The following is a 24,400-nucleotide window of genomic DNA, read 5'->3' on the forward strand; positions in this document are numbered from 1 at the left end:
AGGCGTTAACATGTCTAGGGACAGAGTACCCCTTTAACTCTTCTTCCTCACAGCCTTTGGTAGCACCTCTGGTCCGAGCACTGTTTCCACTGAACTTTGCTTCCTGCAGTACCAGCTGAAACTGCATACACAACGTCACAGTACTGGTAAGCCAATCATTGCCAACCGTATTGCCACTAAGAGCAGGCACATGTAAAGACAGCATAGAGCAGGCCTTCACCAGTGGATCCGCAGCAAAATCCGCTGTGAAAATCCGTTCGTGTGAACATACCCTAAGGAAAGAATCTCTCATGTAGAAGAAGTCAGTACAGAAATAAAGAAGTGCATGAGAGGCAGCAGCATCTTGGACACAGACATTACATCCAGCAAGTGTAACTGGGAAAAGTCTGAAACTAAGCAGGATGCCAGTAGTATTAACAAATGCCTCAAAATAAATGAGGGAGTAAAAGATAGCAGCTTTAAAACTTTACTGACCATTTAATGCAGGGTAACCACAAACCTTCAAATAAAAAATTTAAGGGAAACAGACAGCAGGGTCACCCGCACTAACCTATATAAACCCTGTTTCTAAAGCTTCTAGCTGGTGAAAATGGATGCAATCATTCAGAGATACTCATCCTGTCACTAAGTTGGTATTTTCTTCCTACTGTATTAAAGGCAAGGTTCTACTGTACGTGCAATGCCTTCTCCCGCACGATCCATGATAATCATATTCAGCCCCCTTCATGAATATTCATCCCTCTTCCTCAGCTGGTCAGTGAAGTGGGTGGGAGAATACATTGCTCATACAGCAGCAGCCGCCTCCATTACAGTTAAGAAGAAAATGTCACATAAGCAACAAGTTTATTATCTCCTGAATGGCTGCATCTATTTTCACCCAGTAAGAAGAGATAGAAAATAGGTCACCCGCACTATCTATATGTTTGTTTAGGTTAGTGCAGGGGACCCTGCTATCCGCTTCCCTTTAAATGTATTTTTCCCCATGTAAAGTGTCCATAGCCACAATCGTAATATGCAAGTTTAACGTACATATATGAGATTCTCCTTGAACCGTTTCCTCAGGTTTTCTATGAAAGCAGCTTCACTTGTATAGTTCTCCAACAGGACAAAGTCCTGGACACCAACCCGATCACGGGCTGTTAAGGCACTCTCCATGGTAATCCGGATACCGTCAATAGCTGGAGCCTAAAGACAGATAGGAATAAAATGGATAATTAGAAAAACCTTCAGAATTTCTGCAATCTCAACTCTACCTATGTACACTGCAATGTCATGTAGTGCTATTTGTGTGGTTTTACAGAGGATTAGGACGCATACAAGTCTGCCCATAAAAAAAGGTACTTACAGTATCTTACATAAGTGAGTCCACCCTTCCTCTTTTTGCAAATATTTCATTCTATCTTTTCATGTGACACTCTTCTACAATGTAAAGTAGTGAGTGAAAGGCCTCTAACCTTGGCAAAAAAAAATATTTCCTTAGTATAAATGTCCCAATTGGGCCCAATTTGTCATTTTAGTAGGTGTCAATGGGGAACAGGTGTCTTAAGTTTGGAGATATTGCTCTCTAAAGATGGCCTAGGCTTTAAGAAGATTGCCAAGACCCTGAAACTTAGCTGCAGAGCAGTGGACAAGACCATACAACCGTTTCACAAAACAGGTTCCACTCAGAGCAGGCCTTGTCATGGTCGACTAAAGAAGTGGAGTACATGTGCTCAGCATCATATCCAGAGGTTGTCTTTAAGAAACAGACATGTGAGTGCTGCCAGCATTGCTGGAAATGTCATGGTCTGTTCTGCATGAGTGCGGCTGGCAATGGGGAGCTATAGTTCCTTGAGGGAACCATGAATGCCAACATGTACTGTGATACACACCTCCAAGATGACCACTGCCTTGCTATAGAAGCTGAGGGTAAAGAGGATGAATTAGCAAGCATGCCTCCAGACCTAAACACTATTGAGCATCTGTGGGGCAGCCTAAGGTCTCTAACGCCCACCAGGTCTTTGATGTCATTAGGGAGGAGTTGAAGAGGACCCCAGTGTCAACCTGTAAAGCTCTGGTTAACTCCATGACCAAAAGGCTTAAAAAGAGGTACTCCGGTAGAATTTTTTTTTTTTTTTTTTTTTAATCAACTGGTTCCAGAAAGTTAAACAGATTTGTAAATTACTTCTATTAAAAAAATCTTAATCCTTCCAGTACTTATTAGCGTCTGTATACTACAGAGGAAATGCTTTTCATTTTAGATCTCTCTTCTGTCAAGACCACAGTGCTCTCTGCTGACCTCTGCTGTCCATTTTAGGAACTATCCAGTGCAGGAGAAAATCCCCATTGCAAACATATGCTGCTCTGGACAGTTCCTAAAATGGACAGCAGAGGTCAGCAGAGAGCACTGTGGTCATAACATAAGAGAAATCCAAAAAGAAAAGCATTTCATCTGTAGTATACAGCCCCTAAAAAGTACTGGAAGGGTTACGATTTTTTAAATAGAAGTAATTTACAAATCTGTTTAACTTTCTGGCACCAGTTGATTTAAAAAAAATTAAAAAATTTTTTAAAATAATAATAATAATGATACATTTCCACGGAGTACCCCTTTAAGGCAGTGCTAGAAAATAATGGTGGTAAAAAAATAAACACTTTGGGCCCAATTTGGACATTTCCACTTAGGGATGTAGTCACTTTTGTAGCCAGACATCAATGGCTGTGTTGAGTTACTTTGAGGGGACACTACATTTAACACTGTTATACAGGCTGTACACTCACTACCTTTACTTTGTAGCAGAGTCATTTCTTCAGTGTTCTAACATGAAAAGATATAATAAAATATTTACAAAAATGTGAGGGGTGGACTCGCTTATGTGAGTTAGTGTATTATGTTTATTTACTAAGAAGAATCGATCAGCTAAAAACAGAAAAGTAAATAGTCAATTGACACATAACCAAGTCATTCCGCCCGTCTGTTACTAATTGTTCAGTGACTGCAGGAGACGCCCTACAGGCCAGTCACACACATTGACATCCATGAGCCATGCACGGAAGGTACAGCATTTAACTCCTCCGCTAAACTCATTATGAAAAGACGGAAATGTCAGTACTGAGGAATGCGGCTGAGCTCAGAGCTGTGTGAGATCACTGCACCGCTGTACTAGTAATGTACTCCACATCCAAATATTTCAACAGGGATTCATGTTTAGTTGTCATGGGTTATCTCAGATCTGAATGACCATGTGGGCTCATGGAGGGGTAAGCTAGTCACTAGAGATGAGCGAACTTACAGTAAATTCGATTCGTCACGAACTTCTCGGCTCGGCAGTTGATGACTTTTCCTGCATAAATTAGTTCAGCTTTCAGGTGCTCCGGTGGGCTGGAAAAGGTGGATACAGTCCTAGGAGACTCTTTCCTAGGACTGTATCCACCTTTTCCAGCCCACCGGAGCACCTGAAGGCTGAACTAATTTATGCAGGATTAGTCATCAACTGCCGAGCCGAGAAGTTCGTGACGAATCGAATTTACTGTAAGTTCGCTCATCTCTACTAGTCACCATATAGTTTACCAGACTATTTTCCAGATTAGGCAAGAACTGTTTGCAGAGCTGGGTTCTAAACAAGGATACAATAAGGTGTTCTACCTATGTTTACATGGGTTTTCTCCGGGTAGTTTATTCCTAATACAAACTGATAAATCAATTTAAAAAAAAACATTGTGATAATTAAGACCCCGTGCAAGGTAATGGGTGCTGTTTTATTTAAAGCCCATAACATTTGTGGGTAAATGCAATTCCTACAGACTGCTTGAAAACAATCTCACTAGAAAAAAAATAAAGCTATAAAAATCAGCATGTAGACGAGATAACAGAACAAAAAGACGGATAAGCACTTGGCAAAAAGAGCTCATCTCAACTTTCTACAGATGTCCCATTGATGTGTTCATTCCCTCACAACACTTCTTGAAGACCTTATATAACCCACTGCTTTTCCAACTTTTATGATCTGGTTAGAGCTGGGCGGTATGACCAAATATGTGTATCACGGTATTTTTGCAACTTATGGCGGTTCCACGGTATATAACGGTATTTCTTTCACCCCTCCCCCCAAATCATGTTACCCGCCAGCATTGTACTGCTCCCCCCCACCAAATCATATGACCTGCCAGCGCTGTTCTGTCCTCCTGTTTGTTGGGGGCCCCCGGCGATGGAACTCTATACTGTACGCCAGTGGTTTCCAACCTGCGGACCTCCAGATGTTGCAAAACTACAACTCCCAGCATGCCCGGACAGCCGTTGCTGGGAGTTGTAGTTTTGCAACAGCTGGAGGTCCGCAGGTTTGAGACCACTGCTGTACGCTGTATCCCTATTCCCGGGCTGCAAAGGTAAAGAAAATAAACTTTAACTTACCTACGTCGGCCTTACGCTGGCGACTGGAACGCCGGACAGCCGTCAGCCCATCACCGGCCGGAGCGATGTCCCGCCCCGGCCAGTGATAGGTTTAACGCACTGTCATGTAAGAAGCCGGCCAGAGCTCCTTACATGACAGTGGGCTCAGCCTATCATTGGCCGGGGCGGGACATTGCTCCGGCTGGTGATAGGCTGACGGCTGTCAGACGTTCCAGTCCCCAGAGTAAGGCCGATGTAGGTAAGTTAAAGTTTATTTTCTGTATCTTTTGCAGCCCAGGCATAGGGATACAGCGTACAGCAGGGGTCTCAAACCTGCAGACCTCCAGCTGTTGCAAAACTACAACTCTCAGCATGCAAAACTACAACTCCCAGCCGTTGGCTGTCTGGGCATGCTGGGAGTTGTAGTTTTGCAACATCTGGAGGTCCGCAGGCTGGAGACCACTGGCGTACAGTATAGAGTTCCAGCGCCGGCAGCTCGCAACAAAGAGGAGGAGGGCAGTGCTTGCGGGTGACATGTGAGTAGTACTCCGCTGGGCTGATAATTAATTGAGGGGGAGCAGAACAGGGCTGGCGGGTCACATGATTTGGTGGGGGGGGGGAGCAGAACAGCACTGGCGGGTCACATGATTTGGTGGGGGGAGCAGAACAGCGCTGGCGGGTCACATGATTTGGTGGGGGGAGCAGAACATCACTGGCGGGTCACATGATTTGGTGGGGGGGAGCAGAACAGCGCTGGCGGGTCACATGATTTGGTGGGGGGGAGCAGAACAGAGCTGGCGGGTCACATGATTTGGTGGGGGGAGCAGAACAGCGCTGGCGGGTCACATGATTTGGTGGGGGGGAGCAGAACAGCATATGATTAGTTCCCCGATGTGGGGACAGCGCTGCACTGGGCTGATAATTCATTCCCAAGGGGGAGGGGCCCAACCGGTATTGCAGTATGGGAAAAATTCATATCGTGCAGCCCAAAAATTTCGGTATTCGGTATGAACCGGTATACCACCCAGCCCTAGACCTGGTTTACAAAATCAATTTTAAATATCTTCTTAGATAGTAGAGGGGGCACCTCATTCGGGACCACCATCTATCTATAAGCCAGAACTATTCAGTGTAAGCTGTGTAATGCTGCAGAAAAACTAAACATCTGCTTCTGGGATGCCTCATAGAATAAAGCCGATCGCTGCCTCCTCCTTGGAACATGTTCATCTGTGTCAGTATTGAGCTCACTGAGGGTATGTTCACATGGCAGAACAATTCCGCAGAAATTCCGCTCGGCAAAGCTTGCTGAACAGTATTGCAGAATTCAGCAGGCATTGTGGTGAAATTGCAACAGAATTTCTGTGTACTGAGAACACAGATTTCCACAGAAATTCATGCCCCATTGATTTTAATGGAATTCCGCCGCAGAATTCCACAAAATATAAAAGATTGGTCTTATATATTTACGGAAACCCAAAAGCAGAATTTCTGCAGCGGAATGCCTGCCGCAGAAATTCAGCTGTCAGAATGGGACTGCAGAATCCCATTGAAATCATAAGACTGTAAATTACAGCGGAATTCCTGGTGGAATTCTGCCATGTGAACATACCCTTATATTGGTAACACCAATGAATTTTAGCAATCACAATAAACATGATAGAAAAAGATAGATGTGGAAATGTATCTCAAGACACCAGGTTTAGGCATGTAGGGATATTCCGTTACCCAAGGAAACATTTACGCGACCTCAAATAATTACACCAAGAAAACCTCTAGTAAGGTGCATACACACTATATAGCCTGAAAACAGTGCACTACAAGAATGCCAACAAGATGATGGCTCTAACCCAATTCCATCTAAAATATCAGCTTTGATATGGATTTAATTAGAAATTTTCCATTACAATACCTATTAATGGAGATATCTGTTTAACAGGAGGTCTGGTGATCATTACGGATCTATGGACCGATCCCATTCATTTCTACGTAATGCAAAAGTGTTTAGACCCTTCTTCAGACTGAACATATCTAAAAGATTTCGGCTGATACAGAAATATCAGTTTAGATCAGTTACAGAGCAAATAATATGTAGACCAAGATGTCTGAAGACAGTCACAGTATACCTCTGGTTCCATAGTGACGATCACCTCTATCTTGGTCCCCGATGAAGAACCTGCCATATCATCCTCATTCTCAGACTCGGGTGAGGATGACGACTTCTCTTCGTGCTCAGATAAGTGATAGCCTTTTGGAATCAAAGACGCTCGTTTTTCCTGCACCAATGCCCAAAACCCTTTAGCATCCATCCTGTACAGTAGCCTTTTCCTTTGAAGCCTTATGTCATTGTGAGCAGAGTAACACTTCGAAGGGCAGGTTAAACGTTCCCAGAAGACCATTACAAGAGACCTGTGCAATCTTTTTTCCGTCCCTTAGGACATAGGTTCTTTCATCAGACACTTGAAATACTGCCCTAAGTCATCTAGCTTTTGTCTTTTACACATTTCTGAAACACATTCGATGCTATAAAGCAGATTTATCTTCATGAGGTGATGACCCGTAATGGCCTTTTTGAAAACTACTTCAAGAAGACCTAAGAGTATGTGTGAATTTACACATACCAAAGTCACTGGAGACTATACCGGCAGATTTAGCAGGTAGCAATCTGCAGTAAACTGGATGAGATTTTATAACAGTGTTTTCCAACCAAGGTGCCTCCAGCTGTTGCAAAACTATAACTCCTAGTATGCCCAAAGAGCCAAAGGATGTCTGGACATGATGAAAGTTGTAGTTTAGCAACAGCTGGAGGCGTCCTAGTTGACAAACACTGTTTAAGGGTAGGGTCACACTTCGCGCAGCCACAAAGCGACAGAAGAGCAAGCTCCATGCTGCGGCTGGGTAGCTCTGTGTGGCCCCTTGTGATTGCCGGCAAGGAATCCGCCAATACAAGCGGGCACACAGAGCTACTTAGCAGGGAGCTCGCTTTGCCGTCGTTTTGTGACTGCCATCCATGCTGTGGATGCGCTGTGTGTGACCCTACCCTTAGGATGTATTCACACTTACAGTATCCTACGCAGATTTGATGCGCAGGATTTGAAGCTGTGTTCAGTCAATTAGTTTACATTGAAATTAGCAGCTTCAAATCCTGTGCATCAAATATGCACAGGAAACTGTGAATAGGCCCTTAAAGAGTGGCAATCAGCAGACTTAAAGGGGTATTCCAGGCAAAAACTTTTTTTTATACATCAACTGGCTCCGGAAAGTTAAACAGATTTGTAAATGACTTCTATTAAAAAATCTTAATCCTTCCAATAGTTATTAGCTTCTGAAGTTTTCCGTCTAACTGCTCAATGATGATGTCACGTCCCGGGAGCTGTGCATGATGGGAGAATATGCCCATAGGAACTGCACAGCTCCCGGGATGTGAGTCATCATAGAGCAGTTAGACAGAAAACAACAACTCAACTTCAGAAGCTAATAATTATTGGAAGGATTAAGATTTTTAATAGAAGTAATTTACAAATCTGTTTCACTTTACGGAGCCAGTTGATAAATAAAAAAAAGTTTTTGCCTGGAATACAACTTTAAGCAGCCGAACCATAGGGCAGAATCAAATCCCAACAGGCTGACAACTATGGTCGGGAGGTTTAAACAAGGGTGCTCCCCAGTAATCTGGCATACGAAAGTTGCACAACTTTGCGACTTTTCGCCTTAATGCGTCACTGTCACCAATTTAAAAAAAAAAAAGTGGGATGGGACAAAGTCACCCATGACTAGACAAATTTACACCAAAAACTGGAGTAAATTTATGCCTGACATCTATTCCAGCTCTTATCTAGTCACAGATATCAAAGACTTGAATCACTAAACTTATCAGCAAGACTAAATGCTTACACGGCAGAATTTCCATGCAGAACGCAGAGAAAAAAAATGTACCTAGGAAATTCTGCTACATGAAGTTAACATTGTGGTGAATGGAATGTCCGCCATCCCATTCACACAGCAGATTTGCAGCTGCAGAAATTCTGCCATGAAAAAGACAGGTTTATTCTTCCAGCAGATTCCAGATGCATGTTCTGCTGTCACTCTGCACTGAAAATCTAACCGTGTGAACATAGGCTTAGATTACACTACACCATGGCATGGCTCAAGTGTCCGGACGTCTCCCCACGCAGCTTGGCTTGATTGACAGGTCTCTCCCTGGAGCCAGAAGTCCCTATAAAGCAGAGCCGATTTCATCCACATGCTGTGTTATTCTTCCTTCAGATTTTCAGATCCCACCAAAATATATTTAATGTGATGACATAAAATCTACATGTGACAAGCCGATTTTCCATGGATTCAATGTGGATTTGTTTTACCCTGATAAAACTAAAATTGATACAAAGTTTACTTCTTAGTAAAGCCCTCAATAAAAGAGCATTAGAAAGTATGCAATTTCTTTCTTGCGATCAGATAGCTTTTACTATAAAAATAGAAGATAAATTCTTCCTCTGTCATTTTCAGGCAGGCGTTTATTAAAAAGGCAAAAGAATCCTCCTTTGTATCTAAAGGCAAACAATATGAAATTTCTACAAGTTACTACATATATGTATAGATGAGTCACAGAATGTTCTCTGCCTGTCAAATTAAGTTCTACAATTGTGTTCATTTCAGACAGTCACCTAGGGAGCAAAGCTATCAAGTGGCAAACTGGCTCTGGCACCAGCATGGGGAGGGGTACTAACAGGCACATATTGTCATATTAACTACGGCTCGAACACTCAAAGCTTTCACTAGTAAGGCCGTTTGTGAAACGTAAAATGATAAAGGTTTCCCCTTCTTTCTCCTGAGAAGTATTAATATTCTAAATGAAAAACAAAAATACCTCACTTACTCCAAGAAATAGATGTTAAAATCAAGTGAGAGAGTTCGCACCAGGCTAGAAATATAGGAGGAGATCAGTGGAGTAGTGACGATCCCTTTATTGGCTCAAAAATAGATGTACATTTTATACAACCAAGAAAAAGAAGGTCACAGCATCCAAGATGCCGACTATAATATAATCCAAAAGCTGTTGTCTATTTGTTATCTAAAGTGCATGCAACATTTTGGCTATGCTCTAGCCTTTGTCAAGCATGTTCATTTTATACAAATATAGTTCAGCTTTTTTGCTTTAAACAGGAACATATCCTATCAGTGGAAGGAAGGAAAACTTTACCAAACAAAATTATCAAGAAGGTAACTAGTAATAGCTCCATGGCACTGACTGACCAATCAGCGCTCCCGTCAGGGAATAAGAAATCCCTGCACAGTAACTTCATATTTCCCGCTCGGATCTGGCAGGCTGGGGGGCAGAACACAGTGCTACCCTCACCTCCTTACAAGGTACAGGCCCCATCAGTTAGGGCATTATGCGATCTAAGAGAAGGCCCTTTTCCTTACTTTGCTTGTCCTGCATGATTGACATACAGGGCTCCATGCTGCGAGCTGGTGGGGGCAGGGAGGAGGCGTGGTGTTGCGAGAGTCGGCCGGCCCCTCCAACTGTTCACTGGCTTTACAAAACAGCATGAATATAAGTTCACAAACCACGGGCAAAATAAGGAAAAACACCTTCTCTTAGGTTATATTACGCCCTAATTGATTGCGCCTGCACCTCCATACCTCGTACAGAGGTGACAATTTCACTTTAAATGCTAAATCACTGTTTCCCAACCAGGGTGAAATCTGAGGCTATTTGCTATGGAGGGTAAGATACAGATATGGAAAGAGCCCAAGAGTACCACTGAATGGTACACGCCAATCTGCAGAACTCGACTACATTATACACTAATCCAATGCACAACAAATTAAAGTGTAACTAGGGATGTTCTGATACCATTTTTATTTTCTTAGGCCGAATACCGAGGGCTGGGCGGTATGACCAAATACGTGCATCACAGTATTTTTGTAACTTATGGCGGTTCCACGGTATATAACTGTATTTACTTTCCTTCCTTAACACCCCCCACAAAAAAAAAAAATGTAATTATCAGTCGCTGCGCTGTCCCCATCGGGGTAAATACTCACATATCACCCGCAAGCGCTGCTTCCCTCGTCCTCCTGTTTGTTGCGGCCGCCAACGCTGACACTCTATACTGTGCGGTATCCCTATGCCCGGGCTGCAAATAGTAAACAAAATGAACTTTAACGGACGTTCCTACGTCGGCCTTAGGCTGAGGGTGGGAACGTCGGAGAGCAGTCAGCCTATCACCGGCCGCAGTGATGTTCCGTCTCGGCCGGTGATAGGTTGAGCCCACTGTCATGTAAGAAGCCAGCTTCTTACACGACAGTGGGCTCAACGCATCACCGGCCGAGGCGGAACATCACTGTGGCTGGTGATAGGCTGACTGCTCTCCGACGTTCCATTCCCTGGGAAGTAGGTCCGGACCGATGGGGAAGGGGAGTTAAAGTTTATTTTGTTTACCATTTGCAGCCCGGGCATAGGGATACCACACAATATAGAGGAGTGGTCTCCAATCTGCGGACCTCCAGATGTTGCAAAACTACAACTCCCAGCATGCCCGGACAGCCATTGGCTGTCCGAGCATGCTGGGAGTTGTAGTTTTGCAACATCTGGAGGTCCGCGGGTTGAAGACCACTGGTATAGAGTGTCAGCGCCGGCGGCCAAAACAAACAGGAGGACGAGGAGGGCAGCGCTTGCGGGTGACATGTGATTATTTACCTGGATGGGGACAGCGCAGCGCTGGTCTGATAATTAATCGGGGGGCGGGGGGTGTGGGCGCAGAACAGCGCTCGCGGGTCACATATGATTTGTTCCCAGATGGGGACAGCGCAGCGCTGGGCTGATAATTCATTAATTCCCGAGGGGGAGGGGCCAAACCGGTATTGCGGTATGTGGAAAATTTCATATCGTGCAGGACAAAAATTTTGGTATTTGGTATGAACCAGTATACTGCCCAGCCCTACGATGAAGTACTCACTGATACCAAATACCAATACTTTTTTAATGCCATTGGCGAAAGTCAAGCATGAAGCCCTTGCTGACACTCATAATGAAGATTTGCCCCTAGTAGTTAGTTAGGGAATCCCCATTTTAGGAAGAATTCAGCAGTAGTTAGGTAGGGAACCTCCTATTAGGAAGATGCCCCCATAAAGTAGTTTCCCCCCACTTAGTCCCCTCAAAAATTACAAAAATCCCACTCACCTTAGGGTGGGTTCACACCACGATTTTTCTATTATAAAAAAAAAAAAAAAAAAAAACTATTCTAAAATACGGACCTAACCGTACTCAACCATATGCCTTAAAAATCAACCGTATATGGTTTAAAAAAGTAAATTGTTACAAATTAGTAGTCCGGTTACATATGGTTTTTATATTGAAAAATAGTTGTTTTCTTTAAAATTTCTATAAAGTTTCAGTTGTTCTATTGAAATTTCAAGGGAAGTAGGAGGGGTTTGCAAACTAGATTAAAAACTGTATAGACAAACCCGAACAGAACCGCAATAACATACGGTTCTCATAGAGTCCTATGTTAAAATAACCGTATACTGTTAAAATTAGGTTTTTGAACAGGACCAAAACCGTGGTAGGCCACTTTTTTTTTTTTTTTTTTTTTCGGGAAAAAAAAAAAGTAAAAGACCATATGGTTTGAAAACCGGATACAACCGTATGAATTATGTCAAAAACGGTTTTGAATGGAAAGTCTATGGTCACGGTTTTCTGTACGGTTGCATACGTGTTTTTTTTTTTTTTTTTTTTTTAAACCGTATAGCGGAACGGTAGAGAAAAATCGTGGTGTGGACCCACCCTTACTCTGGTTCTGCACTGAGGCCTCTGCATCCACTGCTCGGTTAGTGGTTCAGGACCAACTCCTAGAAGCTGGAGTGGTGTAGGACCTGCCACACAAATGAAATGATGTAATCACGTGGCAGGTCCTGCCCCACTCCAGATAATGGAATGAATTTGAAGAGACCTTAGAGTGGGAGCATAGGGATTTCAATTATTTTATGGTCTGCAGAACTTAAGGAATGTCTGGTATCTGCGCTGATAATAGTATCAGTATTGGGACATCCCTAAATATAACAACTGACTATACAAATACCCAGGAGGCATTACAGGAGCATATTTCAGCAATGTGAAACCTCACATCAGCTGACTGTTACTAGATTCACTTTCTCCTGCATGAATCAGTTTGCATGTGTAGGATGGGGAAACTAAAAACACTAGTGAGCACCTTGATTCTGGTGCAGTAGGTAGATATTCCTTACCACAGAATAGTCTTACTACTGACAGGGTAAGGTATTTATGGCATTGTTACCCAAGTAGTAACATTCACCAAGGACCAACTGTTTGTACAGAGACTGTCTGAAATCTCTGGTGTACAGCCAGGTTTGCACAACAGATATGGCAAGAAGCCTATATCCAAATTCCACATAGTCGAGCTACTAGACAGCACTATCAGAATGTGTGTTAACTGGAAACCACTTACAAACAATGAGAAATTTTCTTTTGCTAGATTTCTGCCGCAATCAGCACCAACAAAACAGGCACATACTCTTTGCACCATATTTACTGCATGCATTCAATACTTTGTGTCCTGCTGGTAATGGGATCTGGCTAAGCAAGAAACAGTGTCATACAGAGAATGGGAGTGCCATTTGTATGCAGCATAGTTTGCCAAACAGGTCTATAAAAAAATTTAAGCCAACTAATAGGTGGGTCTAAACTTAGACAAACGGGTCTTTAGATGCACCAAATGTACCAAAAGCATGAGCCACTGTAACAACCCAGTTCCTTTGGTGGACTGTCTAGTTTACTCATGATTAGTAAAGGGGGCTTACACTTTCAATAATTGTCGGGCAAACGCTCATCCAACAGTCCCTGCTCCTAACTTCCCCATACACATGAAGGTTTGACACAGCCGGAAGTGGCAGGTTGAACTGACTTTAGAAAAAAAATTTACTGTTAGTTTAGAAAATGTCACTGAATGACCTCATGACGGATTTAAAGGGGTACTCCAGTGGAAAACTTTTTTTTTTTTTTTTAAATGAACTGGTGCCAGAAAGTAAAACAGATTTGTGAATTCCTTCTATTAAAAAATCTTAATCCTTTAAGTACTTTTTAGCAGCTGTATGCTACAGAGGAAATTCTTTACTTTTTGAATTTCTTTTTTGTGTTGACCACAGTGCTCTCTGCTAACACCTCTGTCCGTGTCAGGAACTGTCCAGAGTAGCATAGGTTTGCTATGAGGATTTTCTCCTGCTCTGGACAGTTCCTGACATGGGCATCAGGTGTCAGCAGAGAGCACTGTGGACAACACAAAAAAGAAGTTCAAAAATAAAGATTTTCCTCTGCAGCAAACCGCTGCTAAAAAGTATTGAACTTATTAAGATTTTTTAATAGAAATAATTTACATATCTGTTTAACTTTCTGGCACCAGTTCATTTAAAAAAAAAAAAAAAAGTTTTCCACCGGAGTAGCCCTTTAACCCCTTAACCCCTTAAGGACCGGGGGTTTTTCCGTTTTTGCATTTTCGTTTTTTGCTCCTTGCCTTTAAAAAATCATAACTCTTTCAATTTTGCACCTAAAAATCCATATGATGGCTTATTTTTTGCGCCACCAATTCTAATTTGTAATGACGTCAGTCATTTTGCCCAAAAATCTACGGTGAAACGGAAAAAAAAATCATTGTGTGACAAAATTGAAAAAAAAAACGCAGTTTTGTAACTTTTGGGGGCTTCCGTTTCTACGTAGTACATTTTTCGGTAAAAATGACACCTTATCTTTATTCTGTAGGTCCATACGATTAATGATACCCTACTTATATAGATTTGATTTTTTTGGACTTCTGGAAAAAATCATAACTACATGCAGGAAAATTAATACGTTTAAAATTGTCATCTTCTGACCCCTATAACTTTTTTATTTTTCCGTGTATGGGGCGGTATGAGGGCTCATTTTTTGCGCCGTGATCTGAAGTTTTTAACGGTACCATTTTTGCATTGATAGGACTTATTGATCGCTTTTTATTCATTTTTAAATGATATAAAAAGTGACCAAAAATGCACTATTTTGGACTTTGGAATTTTTTTGCGCGCACGCCATTGACCGAGCGGTTTAATTAATGATATATTTTTATAATTCGGACATTTCCGCACGGGGTGATACCATATATGTTCATTTTTATTTTTATTTACACTGTTTTTTTTTTTATTGGAAAAGGGGGGTGATTCTAACTTTTAATAGGGGAGGAGTTAAATGATCTTTATTCACTTTTTTTTTTCCACTTTTTTTTGCAGTGTTATAGGTCCCATAGGGACCTATAACACTGCACACACTGATCTTCATCATTGATCACTGGTTTCTCATAAGAAACCAGTGATCAACGATTCTGCCGCATGACTGCTCATGCCTGGATCTCAGGCACTGAGCAGTCATTCGGCGATCGGACAGCGAGGAGGCAGGTAGGGGCCCTCCCGCTGTCCTGTCAGCTGTTCGGGATGCCGCGATTAGCCGCGGCTATCCCGAACAGCCCGACTGAGCTAGCCGGCCACTTTCGGTTTCACTTTTAGCCGCGTGGCTCAGCTCTGAGCGCGCGGCTAAAGGGTTAATAGCGCGCGGTGCCGCGATCGGCACTGCGCACTATTAGAGGCGGGTCCCGGCTTCACTATGACGCCGGGCCCGCCGTGATATGACGCGGGGTTACTGTGTAACCCCGCGTTATATCAGGAGAGCAGGTCCAAGGGCGTACCTGTACGCCCTTGGTCCTTAAGGGGTTAAGGACCAAGGGCGTAATGTTACGCCCTTGCGCCCTGGTACTTAACGACCAAGGGCATAATGTTACGCCCTGGCGTTTTCCGATCCCTGCCGGGCAGAGATCGGAACGGCATGCCTGCTGAAATCGTTCAGCATGCATGCCGTGCAAATGCCGAGGGGGGGTCCCGGGACCCCCACATGTCGGTGATCGCAGCAGAGCATTCGCGAATTCACGCGAGCGATCTGCTGCGATTCCGGTCATTCGGGTCACTTGTGACGCGATGACCCGGAAAAAGAAGGTGATCGGCGGTGACACTGCCAATCACCTCCAGTTGCTGGGGAGCGGTGACCGTACTGTCACCGCCCCAGCAACGCTGCTATTGGCCGGGATCGTCCGGCCAATAGTAGTTCAGCAGAGGAGGGGTTAACGGTCCCCTCACGCGGCTCTGCGCGCTTGCTGAGTTCAGTCAGCGGGCAGAGCTGCCACGAGAGGACCGGGACCCCCCCTCTGCATGATCGGAGCCCCCTCAGGAGCCCCTAGATCAGGGGGAGCAGTATTCAGTGCAAGGTAGGCATTCTGTGTCCCAAAAAAGAAAAAAAAAAAAAAGTAAAAAAGAACCCCCCCCCCCCCTTACCCCCTAATAGGTCCCCAAGGGTCCACTGTCACCTGATCCGTGTGACCCCAGGCCCTATTAGGGGTTCAGGGTGCTGTGAGTGCCACCCATTTTTTTGGCAGCAGCTTTTTTCTCCCCCTGTAAGTTTACACCAAGCACCACAGGAGCTTCCTAAATGTGACATGCCCCCCTAAAACCATTTCAGAAAAACGTACTCTCCAAAATCCCTTTGTCGCTCCTTCCCTTCTGAGCCCTCTACTGCGCCCGCCGAACAATTTACATAGACATATGAGGTATGTGCTTACTTGAGATAAATTGGGCTACAAATATAAGTATAAATTTTCTCCTTTTACCCCTTGTAAAAATTCAAAAATTGGGTCTACAAGAACATGAGAGGGTAAAAAATTATGATTGTGAATTTTCTCCTTCACTTTGCTGCTATTCTTGTGAAACACCTAAAGGGTTAAAATGCTGACTGAATGTCATTTTAAATACTTTGGGGGGTGCAGTTTTTATAATGGGGTCATTTGTGGGGTATTTCTAATATGAAGACCCTTCAAATCCACTTCAAACCTGAACTGGTCCCTGAAAAATAGGGAGTTTGAAAATTTTGTGAAAAATTGGAAAATTGCTGCCAAACTTTGAAGCCCTTTGGTGTCTTCCAAAAGTAAAAACTCGTCAATTTTATGATGTAATCATAAAGTAGACATATTGTATATGTGAATTAAAAATATTTTGGAATATCCATTTTCCTTACAAGCAGAGAGCTTCAAAGTTAGAAAAATGCAAAGTTTTCAAATTTTTCATCAAATTTGGGGATTTTTCACCAAGAAAGGAAGCAAGTTACCAAAAAATTTTACCACTATGTTAAAGTAGAATATGTCACGAAAAAACATTCTCTGAATCAGAATCATAACTAAAAGCATTCCAAAGTTATTAATGTTTAAAGTGACAGTGGTCAGAATTGCAAAAAACGCTCTGGTCCTAAGGTGTAAAATGGCCTGGTCCTTAACCCTTTAACGACCAAGGACTTATATTTACGTCCTTGGCCGGCTCCCACGATATAAAGCGGGGTCACGCGGTGACCCCGTGTCATATCGGGACGGTCCCGGCATATATGAGATGCCGGGACCCGGGGCTAATAGTGAACGCCGCGTCTAAACCGAAAGTAAAATCTTCCCGGCTGCTCAGCGGGGCTGATCGGGACCACCGCAGTGAAAATGCGGTGTCCCGATCAGCTGGGACACGAGCGGAGGTCCTCTTACCTGCCTCCGGCGTGTCCCCTCGGCGATTGATTGCTCCAAGCCTGAGATTCAGGCTTGAGCAATCGACCATCGATAACCCTGATCACTGCAAAGCTATGGCTTTGCAGGGATCAGGGTAAAAGATCAGTGTGGGCAGTGTTATAGGTCCCTATGGGAGCTATAACACTGCAAAAAAAAAGTGTAAAAAAATAAAAAATAAATAAATGTGATTTAACCCTTTCCTAAATTAAAGTTCAAATCAACCCCCTTTTCCCATAAAAAAAAAAAAACACCATGTAAATAAAAATAAATATAAACATATGTGGTATCGCCGCGTGCGTAAGTGTCCGAACTATAAAAATATATCATTAATTAAACCACATGGTCAATGTCGTACGCGCAAAAAAATTCAAAGTCCAAAATAACGTACTTTTGGTCGCTTTTTAGATCATGAAAAAAATGAATAAAAACCGATCAAAAAGTCCGACCAATACAAAAACCTCAGATCATGGCGCAAAAAATTAGCCCTCATAGCGCCCCATATGTGGAAAAATAAAAAAGTTATAGGGGTCAGAAGATGACAATTTTAAATGTATAAATTTTTCTGCATGTAGTTATGATTTTTACAGAAGTACAACAAAATCAACCCTATATAAGTATGGTATCATTTTAACCGTATGGACCTACAGAATAAAGATAAGGTGTCATTTTTACTGAAAAGTGTACTGCGCATAAACGGAAGCCCGCAAAAGTTACAAAATGGCGTTTTTTCTTCAATTTCATCACACAATGATTTTTTTTTCCGTTTCGCCGTAGATTTTTGGGCAAAATGACTGATGTCCCTGCAAAGTAGAATTGGTGGCGCAAAAAATAAGCCACATATGGATTTTTAGGTGCAAAATTTAAAGGGTTATGATTTTTAAAAGGTGAGGAGGAAAGAATGAAAGTGCAAAAACGGAAAAACCCATGGTCCTTAGGGGGTTAAGATACGTGGCAAAACTAAGACTACTTGAAATATATCGAAATTAACAATAAGTATTCCAGCTACTGCAATCTCAGCAAAGATGGAGCAAAGTTTGTTCAAAATGAGCGATAAAATCAGAATAACCACTGGAAAATGGACAAAAGCAACATGATGAGAAAGAAGATCACAACTTTATCCAGATCCAAAAAAGCTCATGAGGCACAGAGCCTAAAGTTATGGGAACAAGTCCAGGGAACTGTGGAAAATGCATTAAAGGGAAAAAATACTAATGAGGTCTGAGAAGAAAGAGGCTACATAAGGAACACACAATGATCTTGTAAACACACTGGGGTAGAAATGGTCACAAGCCTGGACACATTCATTCAGAGCCAAACTATCAACATCAGTACATGGAACTAAATCTCACATATGATCAGGAGGACATGTACACACCGGACACCAGGATAGACCTAAGGATAAGATTTACACCCCGGACACCAGGATAGACATAAGGATAAGATTTACACCCCGGACACCAGGATAGACATAAGGATAAGATGTACACACCGGACACCAGGATAGACCTAAGGATAAGATGTAGACCCTGGACACCAGGCTAGACCTAAGGATAAGATGTACACACCGGACACCAGGACAGAAATAAGGATAAGATGTACACACCAGACACAAGGATAGACATAAGGATGAGATGTACAACCCGGACACCAGGATAGACATAAGGATGAGATGTACAACAGACACCAGGATAGACATAAGGATGAGATGTACAACAGACACCAGGATAGACATAAGGATGAGACGTACACCAGACACCAGGATAGACATACACCAGACACCAGGATAGACATAAGGATGAGACGTACACCAGACACCAGGATAGACATAAGGATGAGATGTACAACAGACACCAGGATAGACATAAGGATGAGATGTACAACAGACACCAGGATAGACATAAGGATGAGACGTACACCAGACACCAGGATAGACATACACCAGACACCAGGATAGACATAAGGATGAGACGTACACCAGACACCAGGATAGACATAAGGATGAGATGTACACCGGACACCAAGATAGACATAAGGATAAGATGTACACACCGGACACCAGGATAGACATAAGGATAAGATGTACACACCGGACACCAGGATAGACATAAGGATAAGATGTACACACCGGACACCAGGATAGACATAAGGATAAGATGTACACACCGGACACCAGGATAGACATAAGGATAAGATGTACACACCGGAAACCAGGATAGACATGAAGGATGAGATGTACACTGGACACAAGATCATTCTAACAACACTTTTTATAGATTATTACTGTATCCGTATAAATCATTCCACGTCAATAATGGGCAATATTTATACAGAATCTACAATTCCCAGTATGCACGCTGAGCATTGTAGTTTTGCAGCAGCTGAAGAGGCACAGGTTGGGGATCACTGGCTTAGACTCATCTACCTTTATCTGCATGAAGAAACTTGTGTCCTCTCACTACACTCTACAATTCTGCAAGACATAAAAAGGAACTGTACAATGACAATTGTTCTTTAAAATGACCAGTTTAACCACAGCAATTCCCCTGCACCCAGCTCACCGCTGCTCTGTACTTCATTGCCCCTGTCAGATTGTCCCGGATCTCCAGTGAATAGGTCTGAACTACTGCAGCAGGCAGTCTGATTCCAGGTGACTCTCTTATATCCAGCAAGGCGACATCAGTAGAAACAGAAATTCCAGCCTGGATGATCTAAGTAGACGGTCACAACATATTAATCCAGCTTCATAGGTTTATGCATTTCCATAGTACGAATAGCCAAGCCCCATATACACTGCAGACCAGCCTGCAGCTTATATGAATAGAGACTGAGCAGACACACGGGGCATTAGTCTTGAGAGGAAAAACTCTTTGCATCTAGAATCTGCTTCCAGACCGAGTTCAGGCGTCACTAGCTGAGAAAGACAGAAATGAAAAGAAGGAATAAAAAAAAAAAAAAAGGGCTGGGAATCTTGGAATGGAGCCCAAACCTAATAAACACAGCACACAAGATGGGAAGGAGAGCTTATGATTGGTGGGCCTCACACTCCTCCAGTCCCTGCACATTTCTCATTGCTGTAAATCACATGAGCTAACCCACATTGAGAAGGATCCTACAGGTGAAGAAGTCAGGTGGAAGGAAGGGAGCCACAGCTGGTAAATATACTACATCCTCTAGAATGGAACATTCTCCATTTACTGCAGTGCCTGATCATCTGAATGCTAAACATACACATAGTATGGCAAACCCATATATTTCAAAGGCATATACCAACAATCTAATGTTTATAGGGGGTAGTGATGTGCAAACTTTTTAAAGTTCAGTTCGGCTGGTTCGCAAAACTTTGGCAAAGAGTTCGATTTGGAACAAATTGGTTAATGACTAACCCGGATTTAGGAAATAGCCCTCAACAAGCCGGTTCAGTCATACCTAGGCTTTTCTCCAGCAGATACCCTGAGCCCGGGCCCCACTGACCTTTGTCTCGACAGATTGGACTATTGAGAAGAACTGCTCCACTTTGCCATGGATTAACTTTCTTGTCCACCCTTCAGCCTAGTATCATTTGAAACTCCCATTTTAAATGAATCAGGCATGCTTTGGTGATGATTGTAAAATCCCTGTACCTGGGGTCACTGACTAGATATGCCATTGCTACAGACCAGCACAACCAGATGATCCCCAAAAAGGCATAATTTAAAAAGCATTAAAAAAATCTACTAGTGAAGTGTGTTTTTAAACAAGCAGTTACTACAGATACCATCCTTTTACCCATAAATGTGTCAGTGACTGTTACACTAACCAAGGCTAATCTCACATCACTATGTGGAGCTCTGTCGACAGTTCCGTCAATTTTAGCAGAGAAAAAATAATAAGAGCATGTAACATTTTTTCTCTGCAAAACTCCCAGAACTCCAACGAACCTCATTCAATTCAATGGGATCTGTCGGGACCCGGTGGAGTCCTTTTTGTTCAGACCTGTTTTTTTGGAGGCATTCGGACCCTAAATGTTTTTTTTTTTTTTTAGATCAACTGGTGCCAGAAAGTTAAACATATTTGTAAATTATTTCTATTAAAAATATTAACCCTTCCAGTACTTATTAGCTACTGAATACTACAGAGGAAAAAAAAAATTTTGGAACACAGAGCTCTCTGTGTTCCAAAAAAATTGTCCTCTGTAGTATTCAGCAGCTAATAAGTACTGGAAGGGTTAATATTTTTTAATAGAAATAATTTTCAAAGATGTTTAACTTTCTGGCACAAGTTGATCTAAAAAGTGCTCTCTGCTGACCTTTGCTGTCCATTTTAAGAACTGTCCAGAGTAGGAGGAAATCCCCATAGCAAACATATGCTGCTCTGGTCAGTTCCTAAAATGGACAGAGCTGTCAGCAGAGAGCACTGTGCTAGTGATTCAGCAGAGAGCTCTGTATTCCAAAAAGAAAATAATTTCCTCTGTAGTATTCAGCAGCTAATAAGTACTGGAAGGATTAAGATTTTTTAATAGAAGTAATTTACAAATCTGTAACTTTCTGGCACCAGTTGATTTAAAAAAATTAAAAAAATAACTTTTCCATCGGAGTACCCCTTTAAAGCTTTGTTTACCGGTAGAGATGGCTGCTCCAATAAACAAATCACACAGAATTGTATCAATAACCAAATTGTATATAATAATGATATGACCTATTGATATGCTGGGTTTACAGTTATGTTACGAGAAGTAGCTGAAGTAGGTAGTGAGAAAGGAACTCTGTGCATGTGACCGCAGAGCCCAGACTGACGTCTCGATCAGTATCTGAGAATCAGCGTGACTGGATTGTTCACTTCTACAAGTAATCCTGCATGTCTTGACATAGATCCCCAGTCATTTCCAGGTTATTTGCTATAAATTTTTTCTTTACTTTGTCTCCTTTTCTCCTGTCCTGGTCATGTGATGATCACATGGTGTGTGGCTCATAGAGATCTATAGCTGATCCATAAACTGTAGAGGCTCAGGGAGTATTCAGGAAAGACCGTGAAGGGACGGCGGCAATGAATTAGCACTGCAGACCAGTCACTAACAATTATTAGGGATCCCAGAGGTCGAACTCCCACAGATATGTCGCCACTTTATAAGAATACCCCTTTAACAAAAAAAAGCAAAGACCTTGAAAAAAAGAAGAACAACTGATAAACAGTATATTACAACACTGCATAACTCTTCATTATAAAATGAGGAAATCCTAAATAACCAGAATACAGAAACAGTCACCTTGCCTTGCACATTTTTCCACAACTGGCAAAACTTGGCCAAAAGACAAGAAAATAAGTGATTGATCAACACTTTTGCCCAAACCTAAACAAAAACCATTGAGTTTCCCACATAATACATTTTGTGGATCTTTTTGATGTTTTAAAAATGGTTAGTATTACAAGCAAAATGAATCTTCAGTGATTTTTCTTGCATATGGACTGCTAGGGCCCAGTCAAACGATGGAATTTCTGCACAGAATAAGGAAAAAGGGATGCTGGGAAATTCTGTTGCAGCAGCCTCCCATTGTCTTCAATAGGAATCTCCTGCACCTTGCAGGGATACTGTTGCAATCTCTTCTGTTTCTTGCCTAATAGCCTGCTGTCCAATTAAATAGGTTGTTCAGATGAGGTCAAAAACACTGTGGGTGAACACAGCTTAACACTAAACAGACTGTAAAGCAGCATTACTTTTATACACTACATGTGAACTACATGGCCAATAAAAGAAGGCATTTGGATACATATAAAGTCATGGCCGTAAATGTTGGCATACCTGCAATTTTTCAAGAAAATTAAGTATTTTTTCACAGAAAAGGATTGCAGTAACACATGTTTTGCTATACACATGTTTATTCCCTTTGTGTGTATTGGAACTAATCAAAAATAGGGAGGAAAAAAAGCAAATTGGACATAATGTCACACCTAACTCCAAAAATGGGCTGGACAACATTATTGGCACCCTTTCAAAATTGTGGAAAAATAAGATTGTTTCAAGCATGTGATACTCCTTTAAACTCACCTAGGACCAATAACAGGTGTGGGTAATATAACAAAAAAATAAAAATAATAAAAATCACACCTGAAAGCAGATAAAAAGGAGAGGAGAAAAGTTCACTTAGTTTTTGCATTGTGTGTCTGTGTGTGCCACACTAAGCATGGACAACAGAAAGAGGAGAAGAGAACGGTCTGAGGACTTGAGAACCAAAATTGTGGAAAAGTATTATCAATCTCAAGGTTACAAGTCAATCTCGAGATATCTAGATTTGCCTTTGTCCACAGTGCGCAACAATTATCAAGAAGTTTGCAACCCATGGCACTGTAGTTAATCTCCCTGGGTGTGGACAGAAGAGAAAAATTGATGAAAGGTGTCAACGCAGGATAGTCCGGATGGTGGCTAAGCAGCCCCAAACAAGTTCCAAAGATGTTCAAGCTGTCCTGCCGACTCAGGGGGCATCAGTGTCGGCGCAAACTGTCAACATTAAAAATTAAATGAAATGCTATGGCAGGAGACCCAGGAGGACCCCACTGCTGACACAAGACTGCAGTTTGCCAAAATGAACTTGAGAAATCCTTCTGGGAAAACGTCTTGTGGACAGATGAGACCAAGACAGAGCTTTTTGGTAAAGCACATCCTTCTACTGTTTACCATAAACGGAATGAGGCCTACAAAGAAAAGAACACAGTACCTACAAGTGAAATATGGTGGAGGTTCAATGATGTTTTCGAGTTGTTTTGTTGCCTCTGGCACTGGGTGCCTTGAATGTGTGCAAGGCATCATGAAACGGAGGATTACCAACGGATTTTGGGTCGCACTGTATAGCCCAGTGTCAGAAAGCTGGGTTCGCATCAGAGCTCTTGGGTCTTCCAGCAGGACAATGACCCCAAACAAACATCAAAAAGCACCCAGAAATGGATGGCAACAAAGCGCTGGAGAGTTCGGAAGTAGCCAGCAATGAGTCCAGATCTAAATCCCACTGAACACCTGTGGAGAGATCTGCTGTTGGGAAAAGGCACCCATCCAATGGCCCCGTTCGCACTACGGAATTGCCACAAATGTGCATGTGTCCACTCAAATGGTCAGAAAGACTCCATGAGGGTGGTATGGGGGTTGTGCTTACAGCCCAACACCGTGCACGATGTTTGGCATTTGCCAAAGAACACCAAGATTGGCAAATTCGCCACTGGTGCCCTGTGCGCTTCACAAATTAAAGCAGGTTCACACTGAGCACATGTGACAGACACGACAGAGTCTGGAGACGCCGTGGAGAATGTTCTGCTGCCTGCAACATCCTCCAGCATGACCGGTTTGGCGGTGGGTCAGTAATGGTGTGGGGGGCATTTATTTGAGGGGCAGCACCTCCCCATGTGTTTGCCAGAGGTAGCCCGACTGTCA

General features: G+C 42.6%; 1 protein-coding gene across 5 annotated transcripts in view; it reads right to left on the minus strand.

Moving 5' to 3' along the window:
• MYO1C (myosin IC) overlaps nt 1-24,400 on the minus strand; it is a 161,158-nt gene that overhangs the window by 86,541 nt on the left and 50,217 nt on the right. For 4 of the 5 annotated variants that reach the window (XM_056558670.1, XM_056558669.1, XM_056558667.1 and 1 more), the window contains exon 2: nt 1,030-1,185. In XM_056558670.1, the coding sequence (XP_056414645.1) occupies nt 1,030-1,155 (126 nt within the window). In that variant the 5' untranslated portion in view covers nt 1,156-1,185. Of the gene's footprint in view, nt 1-1,029; nt 1,186-19,562; nt 19,904-24,400 lie in introns of those variants that run through there. The other variant, XM_056558668.1, reaches the window with a different exon arrangement.

Source organism: Hyla sarda, chromosome 2 (assembly GCF_029499605.1).
Source record: "Hyla sarda isolate aHylSar1 chromosome 2, aHylSar1.hap1, whole genome shotgun sequence".
Classification (NCBI taxonomy): domain Eukaryota; kingdom Metazoa; phylum Chordata; class Amphibia; order Anura; family Hylidae; genus Hyla; species Hyla sarda.